The 20990-nt window shown below is 46.5% G+C and overlaps 3 protein-coding genes across 5 annotated transcripts; 2 read left to right on the top strand and 1 right to left on the bottom strand.

Annotated features, from left to right (window-relative positions):
- Positions 1–546: 546 nt before the first annotated feature.
- Positions 547–8171, bottom strand: MED19 (mediator complex subunit 19). Its single transcript, XM_047877760.1, has 5 exons — positions 7904–8171; positions 2216–2472; positions 1953–2049; positions 1540–1634; positions 547–1351 (listed from the first exon to the last, which is right to left on the bottom strand). Exons 1-5 carry the CDS (start codon positions 8169–8171, stop codon positions 1283–1285), a joined length of 786 nt encoding a protein of 261 aa, XP_047733716.1. The 3' UTR covers positions 547–1282.
- TMX2 (thioredoxin related transmembrane protein 2) lies at positions 8141–18883 on the top strand. 3 transcript variants are annotated; one of them, XM_047877755.1, is made up of 8 exons: positions 8141–8754; positions 15711–15771; positions 16015–16128; positions 16392–16468; positions 16689–16795; positions 17219–17284; positions 17377–17506; positions 18007–18883. In XM_047877755.1, the coding sequence occupies exons 1-8, from the start codon at positions 8566–8568 to the stop codon at positions 18151–18153; spliced, it is 891 nt and encodes a 296-aa protein (XP_047733711.1). In that variant the 5' UTR covers positions 8141–8565; the 3' UTR covers positions 18154–18883. The 3 variants fall into 3 exon arrangements, with proteins under 3 accessions (XP_047733711.1, XP_047733715.1, XP_047733714.1); XM_047877759.1 differs by lacking the exon at positions 18007–18883 and having other exon boundaries at positions 17219–17273; positions 17377–17469; XM_047877758.1 differs by lacking the exon at positions 8141–8754 and having other exon boundaries at positions 15740–15771; positions 15941–16128.
- Positions 18884–19408: 525 nt separating this feature from the next.
- On the top strand, positions 19409–20907 carry SELENOH (selenoprotein H). Its single transcript, XM_047876727.1, has 4 exons — positions 19409–19713; positions 19795–19940; positions 20062–20192; positions 20731–20907. The coding sequence occupies exons 1-3, from the start codon at positions 19592–19594 to the stop codon at positions 20160–20162; spliced, it is 369 nt and encodes a 122-aa protein (XP_047732683.1). The 5' UTR covers positions 19409–19591; the 3' UTR covers positions 20163–20192; positions 20731–20907.
- The last annotated feature ends 83 nt before the right edge of the window (positions 20908–20990 follow it).

Consider the following 20990-nt stretch of genomic DNA (forward strand, 5'->3'; position numbering starts at 1 on the left):
GTCTCTGGAAAGTAAAGCCCTTTTTGGATGTAGCCAAAGGTGAGACAGTGGATGATTGAGGGATGAAAAAGCCTGTTAGAGGCGGACTGACTGGATGGATATGGCTGGCACTTTAATTTGGTATCTCACTTTGTCTCTTCTGTTTGTCAGAAGCAAAAAGGCTGTGCCCTAGTTTTAAATAGGCCTCCTCAGATACTAAATCTTCAGCAATTGACCAGAACCCATTATTTTCGCTGTCCATGACTTAAGTATATACGCTCTTGCTCTGATATCCTAGATTAAAACTCGCTGAACGAGTGGTTTTCCACCTACTGATCTAAGTAACAACCTTGGCTCATGGCAACAGATTTTAACTCTTCTGTGTCAAGTTTATTTAAAGTCAGATTACATTAGCTTGGGTTTTCTATTGCATTTTGGTGGTTTAGGCTGCCTTTTTGTTGCTGTCTTAGCTTAGAAATGTTTTCGAATCAGCCAAATAATTTAATTGTCTTAATTAAGGAATGAGGCACTTCAAAGACTCCTATGAAGACGAGAAAAACATTTACCTTTGCTTGCCAGAGGTTTATTTAAAAAAAAAAAAAAAAAAATCACAGGCTTGACCAGGAATTAACCTTGTTGAACTACACTGGTGACTGTGGGTGCTTTTTCAGTTGGCGATTCTGTTTCAATGCAAGATTGACTCAGAAGACAGTTGAGACTTAACTGGATTGACTCTTCAGATGGAGCCCTATCCAGGTGCTTGGTTCTCAACACTATGGGCAGAGTGTTATGTGTCTGCTGTAGACAGGTATTAGCAAGCTCTGCCTTACTTGTGACCATGCTCCCAGATCTTACTCTGGTGGTTTCCCTGCCTGCTAATGAGATAACATAATGATAAGACCCAAGTTCGATCTGATCTTTGAATGCCTTGGCTTAAACCCTGACTCACATAGAAAGGCACTTACCTCTTAATAGGCAGCCACAGTTCACCCAGTTTGATAAATGTAAATTTTTTTTCAAAAAAAAGAAAGACCCTAACAAATGAGACAATGTCCTAAATCAGACCAATTGCACAAAAGAGATGAAAAGAAAGCTTCCTGGGAGAGGAAGAGAGGTCCGTGAGAAAGCCAACCGGGCTGAGCCTTAACAAAAGCATGGCCCTTCTGTCATATAATGCGTTAATCTCAGTCAAGCACAGCAGGAGCTGGCTTCTGTCCCGGTTGCAGGGGATGCTCCCAAGGCAGTGTCCGAGCCTGGAAGGCAGCTTTTGTCAGGCAGGAAAAGCCATTCTGGTAGAGCCCTGTTAGCGGAGGCTGCTGCTGCTGCTGGCCTGAGAGCTGCCCACGCCTGGGTGGTCTGGACTGTGTCGGTTCTGGGGAAGACAAGGAAGGAAGGGTAAGAACAACTAGGAAGTAGCCTTGGCCTTGATCAGGGCTGTACAGGAAAAAACCGATGTGCCCTGGGTTTTCAATCCTGGGTCCAAGCTGAGGCAAAGGACTACTGGGGGCGGGGTGAAGTAGGGAGATTCCGGGGGGCTGCAGCAACAGGCCCCTACCCTACCTTCTTTTTCTTCTTCTCTTTCTTCTTCCTCTTCCGTTCAGGATCCTCCTCTTTTTTCTTTTTCTTCTTCTTGTGATCAGAATCAGATGGCGTTTCTGTAGGAGAGTATGTGCTTATCACCTGCAGAGCTCAAAATTCCTTACTGCTAGGAACTCAAAAGACCACAGGAAAACCTAGTCGAGGGCAACTGCTGTTCTTGTAGCGGCCAGAAAGCATAGGGAGGCACTGCTAAAGCACGGTTCCAGGTTTTTACTTGCCCAGGAGACCTACTTGCAAGGAACACTAATTACCTTGAGATCAGTTTCAGGAGAATTTGGGAGTCCAGGGCTGTGTAAGGAACCTCTCTGGCCTTTTAACTGAGGAAGGTCCAACCAGATCCAGGTTTTCTGGCTTTGAACAGAACTGCTTCTTACCTGGGGGGACAGGGTCCTGGGTACGGCTCTGTTTGTGCTTGTGTTTATTCTTCTTCTTGGGAGGCTGAATATGCATCAGACGACACTGCTCTGGCAACTGAAGGAACCAAAGGAAGGTCCAGGTGAGAGGAGGGAGGAGATCCCCTGCTCCCATCATCTGTTCTGCTCAGTAAGTTATGAAGGAACAGACTTGGACAGAAAAACCACCTCCATGCCTTTCAGGCCTCCCCATGTGCCTTCTTCCTCCCCAGGAGGGGACTCACCGGGCCAGTGTGGAGGCGAAAGCCAGCCAGCATGGTCCCTGTGATAGGATTAAAAGAGCCACCAAGAATAGGGGGCTTCTCAATGAGGGAGCGGAGGCTGCTGTTATCATGGGAACCGGGCAGATCAATCATCCCCGGCAGGTCAGGCAGGAAGTTACTTAGCTTCTCCTTCACCTTCTTCCCACAGAATTTATTATAGGAATGTTCCAGGTTGTAGTGTGTGATCAGATTGGTGCTGCCTGTCAGCTCAGTGCTACCTAGAGGACACAGGGAGAAGAACAACAACAAAAAAATCAGTCCCAAGAGAAATTTTTTTAAAATTTATTTGAGAGAGAGCACGCGAGCAGGGGAGGGGGAGAGAGAATCTCAAGCAAGTTCTGTGCACGGTCAGTGTGCAGAGCCTGATGTGGGGCTCGAACTCACGAAACCGTGAGATCATGACCTGAGCCGAAATCAAGAGTCGGTCGTTTAACTGACTGGGCCACCCAGGCGCCCTGAAGAATTTTTTTAAGAACCCCACAGGGAAAGTGAAGGACTGTAAAGAATCTTTTAGGTGAGCATTACAAAGATTTAAATTTATTTTTAAAGTAAAAAACAGCAAAATGAAATAACATACAATAAACACTAAAAAATATACTACTGTAGAATGGTAGGGTAGGTTGGAATGGGAAGGAGACAAGTCGGCAAAAATCCAAACAGGGCACATGGAAACTGCTCTTCCCTAATGAAGGAGACACTCTCCCTTCCTTGGACTCACCGCAGTAGTAACTTACATGATCTTTACTCCAGGCTAAACACAGTTCCGAGTGCTTTTCACAGCGAGAAATTATACTCTCTGACACCAGCAGGATGTTACCTCAGAGCTCAACTAGAAGCAAGGTAAGGGCCAGATATGACCCAATGGTTTGAATGTCTCTGGTCAAGGACCCCTTTTTTTTTCTTTCTTTTTTTTTTTAATAGCAAGAACCACTAATTACATAGGGAATAAACGGGTTTTTTTTAAGCTACTGCTGCCTAACTTGTTACCGCCGTCTCTATTCTTCCTAATTAAAGTATAATGCTTTGCCTAGAAAAAAGAAATGTTTGATTAGCAGCTGAGCAAACAGGATTCTCATCCTAGTCATACTCTATGCCTCAGTTTCCTCTTATCTCTGGAGTGGGGTAACAGCTCTCTTAAGCACACTTAATTTTTTTCAAGGTTTAAATGAAAACATTGAAAAGTATATTCTATAGATGCAAGGCACTATCAGTACAAATATTGCACGGCCGACCTTTTTCAAAGAATAGAAACTTCTTAGTAATGTAAGGATCTAGAGGCAAGGGTGGAGTTGTCTAGCCTGCCTACAGTTTCATCTACAGTTATGATGAACACGAAGAATACAAATGACAAGAGTGGCTTGTTCATAATCATTCACTTGGAAAAACTCCGGCTCTGAACCGGGAGTCCCTTGAGGGCCGAGACCAGGTCTTTCCTGTTCATACCTGTGTCGCTGGTGCCCAACACAGTACACACCTTCAGTGCTCAGTAACTATTAAGTGAGCAAGGTATTTTCCCCTCCATACCCCTAGGCCCTCCCTTCTTCCCTTTTTTCTTTTCCATGCCAAACATTTCAGCAGTGGTCTACTGTAACAGCAGGGGACTCAATGCCACAGTACTGCTCCTCAAAACTAGGCACTGCCTCCTGCCATAAGCGTGCCCTGCTTTCCCCACCCGCCCCGGTCGGCTCTCCTCTTCCAGGTGGTCATGCTCAAGGTTGAGGTGAGAAGGCACTCCTGCTTTTCTGGAACACTTTACGCGTCCACCCAACTTCCCGTTTTGACTGTCAGTTCCACGAAGGTGATTTATAAATCTCTCCCTCCAGCCCTGACTCCCCTCCTAAAAACTAATCTTGCATTTCCAACTTCCTCTTAGTCAATTTCATGCAGATTCATTTTTTAATTTTGAATTAAAAAAATTTTTTTTAAGATTTGAAAATTTTTAAGTAATCTCTATGCCCCACGTGGGCCTCGAACTCACAACCCCAACATCAAGAATTGGATGCTTTTCTTTTTTAATTTTTTTTTAACATTTATTTATTTTTGAGAGAGACAGAGAGAGACAGAGCGTTGAGTGGGGGAGGGGCAGAGAGAGAGGGAGACACAGAATTTGAAGGAGGATCCAGGCTCTGGGCCGTCAGCACAGAGCCTGACGTGGGGCTTGAACTTGGGAATGGCGACATCATGACCTAGGTCAAAGTCTGACGCTTAACCAACTGAGCCACCCAGGCACCCCTGGATGCTCTTCTGACTGAGCCAGCAAGGCGCCCCCAGATTCATCTTTTTAAACTCTCAATACTCCCCACCTCACTCATGGTTTCTCTGTTTCAATACATGGCACCCATATTCTCCAGGTATTTTTAGAAGCAGTACTACGCAGCTCAAAAATCTCAATGATGTACTATTACCCTAAGGAAAAAGCTCAAATTCCTTTGGCACTCACGATAAAACATATCTTACTGTAAGCTTTGGGGTGTGATCAACCACTACTCCCCTGTGCCAAATTCTGACCCATCCAAATGAGTCTCTCATCATCTCCTGAAAAACACGCTCATTTTGTTTCCTTTTAGGAAATTTGTTTTTATACTGATGTAATTATAAGACCATCTTTTCTAGTTTTCTTCACCAATATGAATTTTCCAGGTCTGGCTCAAGTGACAACTCTTTCTGTCATTTTGGATAGTAAACATTTTTAAAACCATCATGTAGTTTCTGGGTTGTTGTTTTTTTTTTTTTTTTTTTTTTTTTTTTTAAAGCAAACTCTACCCCCAACGTGGGGTTTGAACTCACAACCCCAAAATCAGGGGTTGCATGTTCTACCTACTGAGCCAACCAGGGCCCCCCATCGTGTAGTTGTTAGTTGTATGTGAGGCAGGACCACAAAGTAATGAGATTAGCCTTGACAAGTAATATAGACACTATCTTTAAACCACATATTTTATATCCCTAAGTAAAATAAGCTCTCTAAAAGCAAGGACTAGGGGTGCCTGGGTGGCTCAGTCAGTTAAGCGCCAGACTTCAGCTCAGGTCATGATCTCATGTTTTGTGGGTTTGAGCCCCATGTCGGGCTCTGTGCTGACAGCTCAGAGCCTGGAGCCTGCTTCAGATTCTGTGTCTCCCTCTCTTTCTGCCCTTCCCCCACTCATTTTCTCTCTCTCTCTCTCTCCCTCTCTCAAAAATAAACATCAAAAACATTTTTTAAAAAAAGCAAGGACTAGACATATTAGTTCTCTCCCCTTCTCACCACATACCCCACTTCCTACATACCCAGCATTTGCCCAAAACCTATTCAATATCTCTATCAACTGACTGATACAAACAGGTACCATCAGAATAGATAAGGTTGGAGAAACTTCTGGTAGACATCAACCACTAACCAAAGGAAAGTCAATCTCTCTATGCTTTAATTTTTTTTTCCAGCTATAAAATGCCTACCTCAAAGAGCTTTTTTTTTTTATATGTTTATTTTTGACAGCACAAGCGGGGGAGGTGCAGAGAAGGGGACATAGGATCCGAAGCAGGCTCTGTGCCGACAGCAGACAGCCTGATGCAGGGCTAGAACTCATGAACTGTGAGATCATGACCTGAGCCAAAACCAAGAGCTGGATGCTCAACCGACTGAGGCACCCAGGGGGCCCTGAAAGGGCTATTCTAAGTATTAAACTCTATTACATACGTATTTAACTGCATTGTGAACTTCAAAGCACTGTACCAATATGCATTATTATTTCTCTCAACTCTTGATGTAGCAGTAGGACTTGGGAGGAATTGAAAGGCAACTTGGGAGGGGCACCTGGGTGGCTCAGTCAGTTGAGCATCCGGCTTCGGCTCAAGTCATGATCTCACAGTGAATTCAGGCCCCACATCCGCTGGCTGCTGTCAACTTCAAGCCTGCTTCGGATCCTCTGACCCCCTCTCTCTCTGTTCCTCCCCCAGTCACGCACATACATACTCTCTCTCAAAAATAAACATTAAAAAAAAAAGACACTTGGGAGATTGAACACGTCCAAAATGACTCTTGATTTCCACCTTCTCAAACTTGTTCCTTCTTGGTCTCAGCACTACCATCCACCCAATTATTCAAGCCAGAGATTTACAAGTATTCTCAATTCTTCTCTACTTTTATTAAAGACTTATTATTTTTTTTTTTTTACATTTTCTTCTTATTATCATTAGTTTTAGTTTTTAGTTGAGAGAGAAAGAACAAGCGGAGTAGGGGCAGAAAGAGCGGGAGACAGAATCCCAAGCAGGCTCTGCACTGTCAGCGTGGCGCCTGAAGGGGCTCGAACTCACAAACCGTGACATCAGGACCCGAGCCGAAACCAAGAGATGGAAGCTTAACCTACTGAGCCACCCAGGTGCCCTCCTCTCTACTTTTATATTCGATCCTTTGTTCCTATAAGCTCCACCCCTAACATTTATCCTGTATCTATCTGTTCACTTCTCTCCTCCACTGCTACTGCCTAGTCCAAACCGACGTCTCTTTCCTGGACTACTAAGCAGTAACTTCTGACTGACTTCCCCACTTTCCCCCACCTCCACTTTCCATTCTTAATGTAGCAGCTTGAGTGATTAAAACAATTAGATCATGTCACTTTCCTGTGTGAAAATGGCTCCCCCTGAGGGGCGCCTGGCTGGTTCAGTCAGTAGAGCATGCGACTCTTGATCTCAGGTCATGAGTTTGAGCCCCATGTTGGGTATAGAGAGTACTAAAAAACAAACAAATAAAATGGCTCCCCCTGAACTTCAGATCAAAGTCCTCTGCCTGCCCTTCTCACCTTCATCTCCTGTAACTCTTTCCCTTGAACCTTCACTGGAGTCCGGCTGGGCTGGTCTTCTGACTCTCAGATATTCCAAGCTTTTCCCTCACAGCAGGGCTTCTGACCTCGTTTCTTGAATGTTGATTTAGCTCTCCCCCTCACACATGGCTGACTCTTTACATTTAAGCTCAGAAATTATCTACTCAGAGAGGGCTTCTTTGATCACTCCAGCTAAAGTAGTTCGGCCTCCTCAATTCTTTACCAGTTTTTTTCCTGTTAGCACTAACCATTATCTGATGTTATCTAGGGTACTCTGTGCCTCCTCCTCTGAAATGTAAACTCCAGAAAAGGCAAAGATCTTGTCAACCCTATTCACAGCTGAACCTTAACGCATTTAGAACAGTGCTTGGTACACAGTAGGTGCTCCAGCAAAGCAAATTTTTGGTTCAATTCTAATCGCTCCTTCGGACAGATAAGGAAATGTGGAGGCCCTGAGTAGGAGAGCAACATGCCTCAAACCAACAGCAAGTTGGTGGCAGATTTGGAAAACCTTAGGTCTCCAGGGATGTTAAATGAGGACTGTCGAGTTCCAAACTCAAATTCGGGATAATCTTTAGGCAATCATGAACCAGGATCAGGGACAGAGCCAGATATGGTGTGAAAGAAGGTCACGGAAATTTATTCTCTGCCACCTCCCAATCCCTGCCAAAAACTCACGTCACTCATCCAAAGGGGTGGGAATCCTCAGACCCCTTCCGACTCGCTTTGAGCTCCAAGGTCCTGGCACGCGTTGCCTAGGTTACCTAACACCTCCGCCAGCCGGCTGAGAGCCACGCCCATCATCTCCTCACTATGATCTGATTGGCTGCTTTCGGCCGGGCCTAGTACTCACCTGGGAGCTCCCGCATTAGGTAGAAGGGACCACAACCAGCCGCTGACTTGTCGGCGCCGGGCGGGGCCGTGGCCGAGGTGGGCTGCGGGGCCGTGCCGGGGCCCCCGCCCGGAGGAGGGGGAGGCGGAGGTGGTGGCTTCCCTGGTCCGAAGCCGAGTGCGGTTGGGGGCGGTGGTGGGTCAGCCTGAGCACCGAACAGCGCCGAGAAATTCTCCATCGTCTCCTCCACCCCGGCCCTGTCCCGGTGTCTGGCGTCGGTAGTTTTCATTGGACAATCTTTTCACGGTGTCCCGCCCCCTTCCTCAGGAGCCGCTTTTCATTGGGTGTTCCGCCTACCTTTTTCCGGCAACTACTTCCGTCGCTTTATGAGAACGTTCAGGAAGTGCTATCTAACCTAATTAAATTCTTCTCTGTAGTTCTCCGTTCGGGACAGTCGCATATCCAATAAAATGACTTAAGTGGAAAAAGCGACAGCTAGATCGACCAATAAGGTGTTAAATCCCTTTTAATTGCTTACCTGCAGCAGCGTCCAATGAGAGATCTACTTCCGGGCACAGAGGCGGTGCATCCGAGACTAGGCCCAATGGCAGTCTCAATGGTGAGAGAGGCGGGGCCAGACCTACAGACGCCGAAGAGCGGCGGGCGCCGCAGGGGCCGGGAAGATGGCGGTCCTCGCACCTTTAATTGCTCTGGTGTATTCGGTGCCACGACTTTCACGATGGCTGGCCCGACCTTACTATCTCCTGTCAGCCCTGCTTTCTGCTGCATTCCTACTCGTGAGGAAGCTACCTCCTCTCTGCAGCAGTCTCCCCACGCAACGAGAAGACGGCAACCCGTGTGACTTTGATTGGGTGAGCGGACCCCGCGACCTTGACTGTCCCTGTCCCCAGCGGTTGCATGCGGGAGCCTCGAGATTCACCTTTTTGAGGATACCTGAGGTTCCCAGCCTGTAGCGGACCTACGGATTGTTAGAATGTAGGGCCTGGACCATCATCGAGCCTAAACCACTTCATGTTTAATTAAGACGGGAAAACAGGATATCCTGCACAGCAGGCTAGCTCTTAGTGTTCTTGAGTCCTGGTTCTGTCTCAGCATTCCTGCTGGCCAAGAGCCGTACCCAAACTACACATTTACAGTGTTTTACAGGGCTGCCCATTATGTAAAGTCTCTTGACGAGCCAGTGAAATAAACAAGGCGGGTAGTAGTATTCACGTTTTATTGATGAAGAAATTGATCTCGGCGTGGTTAGGCGAGTTGCCAAACTAATCACTAGTGAGTCAGCTAGTGAGTGATTGCGACTTGAAACCACTGTTTTGGCCATAGCACCTGCACACTCTTATCAGCCGTTTCTTAGTCCAATTAATATTTCCAGAGTGGGCACTATCTGCTAGGCACTGCCCTGCGGCCTCCGGACGTAAAAATGAACACAGTTGTTAGGTCTGTTAAAAAGGGATTGTTAAAAAAAAAAAAAAAAAAAAATTGTAAAGAAATCTATCTCAAGCCTCTTGCTGTACTTCCTGAGTAGGAGAGGAGAGACCGCTCAGAAAAATGACTTGAAGCTCTGTGCTCTCTCTGCTGTACAACAGCAGCTGTGTTCTGAGGGAGGAGGGTCAACCTTGGGTTTTGTCTTTTTCTCAGACCCCCAAATGAGTCTTGACCTTTACCAGAACCCACTCCTTATTTTTGTCCTCCATTCCTTGTTTACTCATTCATGTTTCCTCTGTCCTTAGTGTTCCTAATTAGCTCACGTGTACCCATGCTACTTTAGAAGGTCCTATTTTTATCTAATACAGTAGTCCATCTGTCCCCCTCCCCTGTATATCTGAGGTGAGTGGGGAGTAAATATTCATTGCAAGACCCCCAGTGGTTCCCTGAAACTCTGGATAGCATGGAGCCCTATATATATGATGGATTGTCCTATACATACATACCTTTGGTAAAGTTTAATTTACAATTTAGGTACAGTAAGAGATTAACCACAATAATGATAAACTAGGACATGTATAACAATATAATGTAATAAAAGTTAGGTCAATGTGGTCTCTCTCTCTCTTTCCCTCCCCTAAAGTGTCTTACCATACTATACTCATCCTTCTGATGATAATATCGGATGATAAAGGAAGGTGAGATGAAGTGAGGTGAATGTCATAGTCACTGTAACATAGCATTAGGCTACTATTGACCTTCTGTTGATATGTCAGAAAGAGGATGATGTGTTTCCTGACCGAGGTTGACCGCAGGTAACTAAAACCACAGATAAGGGAGGACCACTGTATTCTATACTGATTTAACCAAAATGGGACTCAAAGATACAAGACATAAGTGGGTAGTAGTAGTAAAGATTTTAATAAGTGTAGGGACCTTTTATAGAACTAATTTCTTTGTATACTCTCCTTTAATAATATGTAAAATACTGGAGTTTTTGTATTTTACTATTTCTCTAATAGATTTTTTTTTTTTTTTTTTTTTTTTTTTTTTTTTACTTAGAGTTTATAGCCAGTGTTTGTTTTCCTGGAAAACCCATGTTTTACTGATTTACCTTGGTGACTGAGAAGTTAGGGTATTAAGGTAAATAATGTTAGCAATAACAGCTAAATAAAAATAAATAAATAACAAGAGGCACCTGAGTGGCTTGTCAGTTGAGTGTGGACTCCAGCTCAGGTAGTGATCTCACAGGTTGTGAGTTCGAGCCCCACATCCGCCTCGCTGTTGTCAGCCTGTCAGTGCAGAGCCGGCGTCAGATCCTCCCCACCTTATTCCCAAAAATAAATAAAATATTTTCTAAAAAAGTAAACCTCAGATTTTCAGTGACTTAACAAAAGTTTATTTCTGTTTTATTAAATAAAAGGAAAGAATCAATCATTTTGCATTATCTGTATATATTGTCTTCCAGAGTACCCAAATAATTGCTAAGGGAATGTTGACTTATTAATAGACAAATTTGAGCTAATAAATACAGAAGGACTGATAGAATTTAAAAATCATTTAGCAAGGATGCCTGGCTGGCTCAGTCTGTGGAGCATACAACACCTGATCTCAGGGTTGTGAGTTCAAGCTGTATGTTGGGCATAGAGCTTACTAAAAAAACCAGTCAACCAACCAAAAAACAGGTAGCAACCCCTAATGGAATAATAAACCTAGGCAACGATCATCTGTGGATGCTAAAACCATCTCTAAAGGGATGTAGAAGGTGGTGCTAGATACTCCACCAATGACGTATTTCTTGCAAAAGATGTGGATTTCATTGTATGCAAGCCTCTAGGTTTCATTGCCACTTTATAAAAAATACAGTGGATAGAAAATCATCATCAGAAGAACACATAGCATCAGTTTGCAAACAGCCAAATCCAGAAAGCGGGAAAGTTGACAGTTCATATGACTGTCTTTTTCTTTTTTTTTTTTTAATGTTTGTTTATTTTAGAGAGAGCTCTCAAGAGTGGAGGAGGGGCGCAGGGGAGGGGTGGGGGGAGCGGGGCAGAGGATCCGAAGCAGGCTTCTGCTTGTCTGCAGTGATGGCGGCAAGCCCAGTGAGCAGCTCAAACTCGCAAACCTCAAGATCATGACCTGAGCCGAAGTGGGATGCTCAGCCAATTGGCTGAGCCACGCAGGCGCCTGGATGCGTGTTTTCAACAGATACATAGCCTAGGGTAAAAAGAAAGAATAGATAGCCTTTAGAGATAAAGGAAGGCCAGAGAAGCACATCAGCTAAATGTACTGTGTGGACCTTCCTTGCTTGTTCCTTATTTGAACAAGCAACTGTACCAAGACAGTTTGAGATAACTGGGATCATTTGAATAAGGACCAAGTAGTAAATGACAGCAAGGAATTATTAATTGTGTTAGATATGACAATGCTATTTTGGTTTGTTTAAAAAAGAAAGAAAGAAAGAAAGAAAGAAAAGCAGGAGAAGTCCTGGGGAGCCTGGCAGGCTCAGTTGGAAGAGCATGCAACTCTTGCTTTTGGGGTTGTGAGTTTAAGCCCCATGTTGGGTGTAGAGATTACTTAAAAAAAAAAAAAAAAACTTAAAAAAAAAAGGGTTCCTTAAAAACAAAACAAAACAGAAGTCTTTATCTGTAAGAGATACACACTGAAGTATTTACAGATGAAATGATAATAGTTAGAATTTGCTTTAAGTTTCTCCAAAACAAGTGGGTAGCATAGGTGAAATGGAACCGTTTTGGCAAAACATTACTGTTAAATCTGAGTAGTAGGGATTTATTAAAGTATTGTAGGGGTGGAAAATTAGTTTTCTTTACCTTTTTGAGGTCTTAGCTGAAACCCCTGTAATAAAAGACAGATTGAAAACAATTAAGAGGGGGGCCCCTGGATGGCTCAAGCATCTGACTCTTGATCTCAGCTCAGGTCTTGATCTCAGGGTCATGAGTTCAAGCCTCATTTTGGGTTCTGTGCTGGGCATGCAGCCTACTTAAAAAAAAATAAAAGCAGTTAAAAGATAAAGTTTATTCATATGTATACCTCATGTGTACATGAAGATACCCAGGGAAAATGAATTAACTCAGAAGTGGATTGGAACTCTGGCTTATAGGGGCGCCTGGGTGGCTCGGTTGAGTGTCTAGCTTCAGCTCCAGTCATGATCTCACAGTTTGTGGGTTCAAGCCCCGCATTGGGCTCTGTGCTGCTGGCTCAGAGCCTGGAGCCTGTTTCGAATTCTGTGTCTCCCTCTCTCTCTGCTCCTTCCCCGCTCATGCTCTGTCTCTTTCTCTCTTTCTCTTTCAAAAATAAATAAAAACATTAAAAATTTTTCAAAAAAAAAAAAAGAACTCTGGCTCAACAAAGAGCAATACATTTTTGGAGAAATGACCGGACAAAGGAAAGAACTTTTAGGCTTCAAAGGGCAGCAAACTGTGGGAAGGTAAACTAATGGCAGATAAAGTCCCATTAGTTATGTTAGGTTCCTCTGGTGCTGTCTCCAGGCTGATAGGGTCTAAAATTGTCTCCCTTGATTAACTTTTGTCCTTCCTGGTAGAGAGGGTTGGAGGAACACCTTTAAAAATTTATGTCCTGCTTTTAGACACAGAGAGGGAGGGCAAGGAGCTTTTCTTTTAATTTTTTCCTATCTCTTTTTTTTTTTTAATTAAAAAAATTTTTTTAATGTTTATTTATTTTTGAGAGAGACAATGTGAGCAGAGAGAGAGAGACACACAGACTCTGAAACAGGCTCCAGGCTCTGAGCTGTCAGCGCAGAGCCTGATGCGGGGCTCGAACTCATGAACCATGAGATCATGACCTGAGCTGAAGTTGGATGCTTAACCAACTGAGCCACCCAGGCCCCCCATTTTTTTAAAAATGTTTTTAGTGTTTAATTTTGAGAGAGAGGGAGAGACAGAGTGTGAGTGGGGGAGGGGCAGAGAGAGAGAGGGAGACCCAGAATCTGAAGTAGGCTCCAGGCTCTAAGCTGTCAGCACAGAGCCTGATGCGGGGCTCGAACTCATGAACTGTGAGATGATGACCTGAACTGAAGTCGGACGCTTAACCTACTGAGCCACCCAGGCGTCCCAAGGAGCTTTTCTTACATCTATTCTTAATTGCTTTTAAGTCCAAAATTATTATGCAGAATAATCAAAAGTAGCATATTTTGGGGTGGCAAATTCCACTACCTTTTAGTGTCCTCTCTACTTTTGTGTGTATTTGCAACTTTCTGTAATAAAAGGTTTAAAACTAGGAACAAGCAGGCAGAACAACTAAAGGGGCAGCTGCTTTGCATTGTTGGTCTGGAACCCCAGTCCACTCTGTTGCCTTATGGTCATCCTTGCATCATCCAGTCAGCAGACAAGACAGAAGGCTGAATGCAAGGCCACATGCTTTCTTACTGCCTGGCACAGACATGGCACATCGCTTCTACTCACGCGCCACTCAGGAGTACTGGTGCACAGTTCTACTTAGGTGCAGGTGGACAGAGAGCATCTCACTGCCAAGTACGCCCAGGAGGAAAGAGAAACTGGTTTGGAGTATACACAGCCAGTCTTTGCTATTGACCCACTCTGTTTTCAGAGAATATTCCTTACAGTCCTATCTTTGTTCTCCTGCTAGACCACAGTCCTTTTTTTTTTTTTTTTAAGTTCATTTTTCCATATTTGCTAAGTCCCAATTCTAACCCAATTCCATTTGTGAAAACTCTTGCTCCTTTCTGCTCAGGATGATTTAGTAGGGTCTGTTGTATTCCCTGACCCCCACTTTACAGGTCTCTTTCTAAAGTCAATTACTTTTTGTTGGAGATTGATGCTAAAAATCCAGGACCTAAGAGGTCCCTGAATCCCAGCTGTAAATCACAGTTGATTAGCTCTGTCTGAAATAGTGATTTGGGCACCTGTGTTGTAAACAGAAAGGTCTGGAAGCCCTCTCAGACCATCTAAGCTCTAGTTGCCCCTCCTCCCATGCTTTCTCTCACATGGTCCTTGTTATTCTTCACTGTGGTCTTTACTCTTTGAAATTACCTTGTTTGTTTCTTTGTTGTGATGATTGTCTGTCTCACAGACCTTCCAGTTGAGACAATGAGAAAGAACTGGGAGCCCAGGATCCTGAAAAAGGGTTTCTGAAGCTCTGAGGTCTCTGCCAGCTTTCAAATTCGGTCAAAGGTGCTTGGATTATCACTATGATTGTTGAATGGGGAGGAATGATTTAACATAAGCAACCCCCCCCCCCTGCCCAAATGAAATAGCCAAATTCTGTATTAATGAAATATTACAGAGAAGGTTTTCCTGGAAAAGTTTTATTCTGCCAGGGTCACGCTGAGTTGGTTATATTTTCTTAACAGTTTTTATATTTTTATTTAATTTTTTTATTAAAAAAATTGTTTTTAATGTTTATTTATTTTTGAGATGGAGAGAGACAGCACAAACAGGGAAGGGGAAGAGAGAGAGGGAGACACAGAATCCAAAGCAGGCTCCAGGCTCTGAGCTGTCAGACCAGAGCCCGATGCAGGGGTCAGACTCATGAACCGCGAGATCATGACCTGTGAGCCAAGGTAAGCGAAGACGCTTAGCCGACTGAGCCACCAGGCACCCCCAGTTTTGTTTTTTTTTTATTGACTTATTTTTGAAAGAGAGGGAGAGAGAGAGAGACAAAGAATCCCAAACAGGCTCTGAGTTGTCAGCACAGAGCCCAGTGTGGGGCTCAAACTCACAAATGGTGAGATCATGACCTGAGCCAAAGTTGGATACCTAACTGACTGAGCCACCCAGGTGCCCTGTCTTACAGTTTTATATGGTACCAGGCTTTATGCAACTCTTTCATACCCATTATCTCATTTAATCCTCACAGTAATAGATATTACTAGATATTGGAACAAATAGATACAGTTCCATCAAGGAAACCAAAACTCAGAGGTTAAGTGATCTGCTGAAAGACACCAGCCAGTTTGCGGCAGGGGTGGACCCTGACTGGTGGTTTTCCCACTACATCTTAGCTGACTGCAGTTATTTTCTTTTTTTCCCCTTTTCTTTAATGTTTATTTATTTATTTTGAGCGGTGGGGAGAGGCTGAGAGAGAGAGAGAGAGAGAGAGAGAGAGAGAGAATCCCAAGCAGGACCACTGCTTGGAGCAGAGACGCCTAAGGCAGGGCTCGAACCCACGAACATTGACATCGTGACCTGAGCTGAAATCAAGAATCTCAACCAACTGATGCTCAGCCAACTGAGCCTCCCAGGCGCCCCTCTGGTTCTTTTCTGTCTTTGCTGACACCATTCCCAGAGTGGAGCTCTGCTGGGTTTTCTTCCCTTTTTGGCTCCCTTCCCCACCCACATCATCTCTGTTTATGGCATTTCCTGTCACTTTGGTTCTCTTCCAGAGAGAAGTAGAGATCCTGATGTTCCTCAGTGCCATTGTGATGATGAAAAACCGCAGATCTAGTAAGTGTAGCCTGCACCTCAGCTTCTCGAGGTTGGGACTATTGCCCTCCGGTCGTGCTTTCATTCTTATTATGCGAGGGGCATGATTTGGTGAAGGAGTCCCACATTCCGCGCCAAGGCTGAATTTGATCTTGAACTTTTATCCTCTCCCCCCTCTCCCAATCCAAAGTACCACAGGAAGAGAGACAAACGGGATATAGGAGTATGCAGCCCAGCCTGACCTGTGACATCTTTGTGTTTCAGTCACTGTGGAGCAACATATAGGCAACATCTTCATGTTCAGTAAAGTGGCCAATGCAATTCTTTTCTTCCGTCTGGATATTCGCATGGGCCTGCTTTACATCACACTTTGCATAGGTAAGGAGATTGGTTGTGGGACCCGAGTTCCGACCCCAAACAGGCTTCTCCATACCCTTCTTCTGTATGTTGTACCTCATGAACTACGTGTGTGGCTCAGGTGAGAAGAATCTACGGAAACTTTAGGAAGAGAGAAACGTGTCCGTGGTCTGTGTGTGTCCACAAAGTGTATTCTTTGGTGCCTGAAATCTTCGAGTCGGTTTGCAAGTAAATCCCCTGCTGAAGGCCTTATATGTTTCCTCTGACATCTTTTTTCTGGTTAGTGTTCCTGATGACGTGCAAGCCCCCCCTGTATATGGGCCCTGAGTACATCAAGTACTTCAATGACAAAACCATTGATGTGAGTGCTCTTTCCTGTTTCTTGGGTCCCTCGTGGGTGACCTTGTATCTGTGCTTTTTCCTCGCTAGGAGGAGTAACGGTGCTTCAGAATGGAAGTCAAGGGCCCTGCGGTTCATTACCAGAGCTAGGGAGCGGTGGGGGGAGAGGGAAAGCCAGGGGGAGGAATCAGACCCGGGAGCCTGTGTGGTCCAGCTCACTGTTTCTTCCCTGTGTGTGGCAGGAAGAGCTGGAGCGGGACAGGAGGGTCACCTGGATCGTGGAGTTCTTTGCCAATTGGTCTAATGACTGCCAGTCGTTTGCTCCTATCTATGCTGACCTCTCCCTCAAGTGAGTACCGCAGAGGGTGGGGGAGGAAGGGAACTGAGGTGCTGCACTCTCCCTCTCATTGTTTTTGGCCTTGATTTTTGCACATTGCAACCAAAGCCTTTTTTTTTTTTTTTTAAGTTAACTCATTTATTTTGAGAGAGAAAGCATGCACACACGCAAGTAGGGGACAAGCAAGAGATGGGGGGGAGAGAGAGGGAATCCCATGCAGGCTCTGCACGGTGGCACAAAGCCCGATGGGGGGCTCGAACTCACGAACTGAGAGATCATGACCTGAGCAGAGACCAAGAGTCAGTTACTCAACCCACTGAGAGAGCCACCCAGGTGCCCCAGCTAATGGCGTTTCTCCCCCCTCCCCAAATATGTGGACTTCTTCCCTTGATCCATTCCCTTCTTTCACTATGTTAAATAATGTATTTTTCTCAGGTACAACTGTACAGGGCTAAATTTTGGGAAGGTGGACGTTGGACGCTACACTGATGTTAGTACACGGTATGTAAAGGCCTGGACAGAGGGTCTGAGCAATAAATCACTTTAAGTGACGTAGACAGATGCACTTACAGAGTACTTTCTGGGCCCTGTAGGTACAAAGTGAGCACGTCGCCCCTTACCAAGCAACTCCCTACTCTGATCCTATTCCAAGGTGGCAAGGAGGTCATGCGGCGGCCCCAGATTGACAAAAAAGGACGAGCTGTCTCTTGGACCTTCTCTGAGGTATCTGAAAGAGTGAGCGAACGGTTTGGAGAAGGGTGTGGAACAGTGGTAGGCTTTGGAGCTCCACTCTGATTCCTGGCTCTGCCACATGCCCCCTAGTTTTGAGAGAGGGCACTCGTTACCAGATTTAATTCATGAATTTATTCAGCAAATTTGTTGTGCTTCTCCCATGTGCCAGAATTGCTAGTACTGGGGAATGGTTATTAGTTACGATTCAGTCTCAAAGGCCCTCGTACCCAGTCTGTAGGCCTGTGGATCACAGGGTTTTTTCGTAGAGTACAAGTGTAGCTGTAATTCTTGGTACAGTGATGGTCACATAACAGGTACTTAACTAACTGTACAGGGTTGACTTTTCCAGTACCCAGAAAGGGAGAGTTAGGTTAGAGTTGGTTCTGTCCTCTCCTTCCTTCTCTCCTACACTGTGTTTAAATATTTCTGACTTCCTAGTAAGAACTCTCCTTTCCAACTGGAACCCTAATGTGTGCACCTCTTTTGCGCAGGAGAATGTGATCCGAGAATTCAACCTGAATGAGCTGTATCAAAGGGCCAAGAAGCTATCAAAGGCTGGAGATCACATCCCTGAGGAGCAGCCTGTGGCCCCAACCACCACGGAAGTGCCAGAGGGAGAAAGCAAGAAGGACAAATAGAATCCCTGCCTTCTCAGTGCTTCCTCACCTTTGAGGCCCTGCCACCTTTGAGGCCCTGCCCCTTCTGTAACCACAGGCCCTGCCTGAGGCCTGGGCCTCTTATTTATGTTTCCCCTTTGGCTCTGCCTCAGTCAGGCAGGGTGCTGCTTCTGATTTTAAAGAGGCTTTCAGGGAATTGACAGGCACCCTCCGGGAAGGCCTCCACTGCTGTGGCCAACTTTCACTGGAAGAAGGGAGAGATCTCTGATGATGGAGGAGGAAATGCTTGCCTTCCAAGCTTGGGTCCGAGTATCAGCTGCTGTCCACCACTCACATGTCTCCACCGTGCGGTGTTTTCATCCTTCCTCTTAGTGGACCTGCACAGTCTACCTATATTATATTAAGCCTAACAGAAAATGCCTAGGTATGGAGTCTGCACTAGGATTTTTCCCTCAAGGACCCTTCTTTTAGGCATTTCTGGCTTGGTCTGTGGCCTTCATTAATAAGGCTAACTTTGTCATTGGTCCCCAGGAGAAACCTTTAACCACTGAGCTTACTCATTGGAGATAGTTTTGAATAATCCCCCTAATTTTTGGAGTTTGGGAGGAACGGGAATAGGTTTGAGACGTTCCTTTGTATGGTGGGGCTCAGGAGAAAGCCGCCCTTGGGCAGGTATGGGGTATCAGTCTCCTACCTACTCCCAACACCCAGTTGATGGTTTTCAATAATAAAGACTGGGATTTCCTTTTGATTGCGCCTTTGTGTGTTCCTAGCCTATTAGAAAGGCCTGGCAACTGCAGAGGAAGTGTGTACCTCACCTGCCTGGCATTGGTTCCCAGGATCCGGGAGAGTTGGGGAAGACTAGTTTCCGTAATCTTAGAGTCCTGACCTCGCCAAGTTAGTTTGTGGGTTTTGTTTGGGATTGGTGCGCGGGTTCCCAAGGAGGAGGTGGGGCGTGGGGGGTGGTGGGGTGTGGGGCACGCTCTTTAGCCGGACGGATGGTTACAGAAAGGCCAGTGCGAAGCCCGGCTTGTTTTCAGAGCTACTTAGTCGGCGATCCTCCCGAAGTGCAGTGGCTCCGTCGGGGGCTGCCTGTACCTTACCCCCCTCCGCGGGCAGTGGTTGTGCCCAGGGAACTTTTTCCCCTTCCCCACCCCCGACCGTGAGCAGAATGGTTGTGCCCAGGGAGCCCCCCCCCTCCGGGCTCCAGCTGGGTGGTTGCGCCCAGGGCCCCACCCCCACCCCCAGGCCGCGGGCTGAGTGGTTGTGCCCAGAGAACCCGCCTCCAGGCCACGTGTGCGCCCCGGCCACGCTTTCCGCAGCGAGGGAGGGGCTTGGTCCTGGCGGCGGGTTTTCTGGACTGTGGTTTGGGGCTAGAGCGGCTCCGGCCGGAGTCCTCGCCCCCTCGGTGCCCGAGTCTCCACCCTATTCCCCCCAGGTCGGCCCGGCTCCCGGCTCCATGGCTTCCCGCGGCAGGAAGCGGAAGGCCGAAGCGGAGGTGGTCGCGGCGGCGGAGAAGCGGGAGAAGCCGGCGGGCGACCGGAAGAGAGTGGAGGAGGCGACCGTCGTGATCGAGCATTGGTGAGGGGCCTGGAGAGGCACGGGGAGGCGGGCCAGGGCACACCAAGGCCCCGGCCTCTGAGCTTCCCCGTCTCTCCCTAGCACGAGCTGACGCGTCTACGGGCGCAACGCCGCGGCCCTGAGCCAGGCGCTGCGCCTGGACACCCCGGAGCTTCCGGTGGAAGTGAATCCTGCCAGGCCTCGGAGGGGCAGCTTCGAGGTGACGCTGCTGCGCCCGGACGGCAGCAGTGAGTGGGCACCCGGGACCGGGGGCAGGCGGGAAGCGCCGGTCTCAGACCGCCGGCACCTCGGGATGTGGGGGAGAGGCTGGTGCACGACGAAATGACTTAGCTCTCGGTCTTTTCCCAGGTGTGGAGCTCTGGACTGGGATTAAGAAGGGGCCCCCACGCAAACTCAAGTTCCCTGAGCCTCAAGAGGTGGTGAAGGAGCTGAAGAAGTACCTCTCGTAGGGTGTTTTGAGCAGAAGTCCTCACGCTGAGGTTTGAAGGGGGCGGGAGGGGTGGATTGTGGCTATTTGCGAAGCAGCCCTCCCTCTACCCCATATCACACGGGATCTACCACTCGTAACTCTTCTTGCTCTCAGGATGTCCCCTTATTACTGGTAGGAAAGCTAGAAGTCGGCAATAAAATTGTTTCTTATCAGTGTGCTTTTGGCTAAACTGCACGTTTCACTGTCCTTGAGCTAAGTCGTAGGATGCTGATGGTAATGTAAATGACCCTATAGAAATGCAATTTGTGCCCTTGGAAGATGCGGTTGTCCTTCTCTTGATCCCGTGGGAGAACCACTGTACTGTCACTCCTGGCCCCAAGGATCTGACTGGTTTTTTGTCCCTAATGCTCCTGCATGTTGTCAGGCACTGACAGCTGACTGATGAGCTGAGTGAAATGTGGCGGGTAGGATGCAATCCTTGAACTCTCCTGGGTTTGTGGGCTCCAGGGTGGGGGACACGTCTTTCTCAGGCTTTAGGATTGCCTGGGCCCCTTCTCTAACCCTTTTTTCCCTTCTCATGTTCACAGCCTTCGGTCCCTGGTGACGTTTGGAGCATTTATGACGGGACATGGCCAAATTTCAGTCATGTGCCTGAAGCCCTGGTTTCTTCCCCTCCAGAAATGATGGTTCAGTTGTGAGGCAGCCCTCTAGTAAGGCACTGAAAAGTTCTTGGATTTGGTTTGCCTAATAAAAATTGAAACAAAGTATTTGAGTAATAACTTGATGTTATGGTATTAGATGGACAGAGCTCAGCTTTTGTGGGATTGGCTCCCTTTCTATTTTTCAT

This window comes from Prionailurus viverrinus, chromosome D1, assembly GCF_022837055.1.
Source record: "Prionailurus viverrinus isolate Anna chromosome D1, UM_Priviv_1.0, whole genome shotgun sequence".
Taxonomy (NCBI): domain Eukaryota; kingdom Metazoa; phylum Chordata; class Mammalia; order Carnivora; family Felidae; genus Prionailurus; species Prionailurus viverrinus.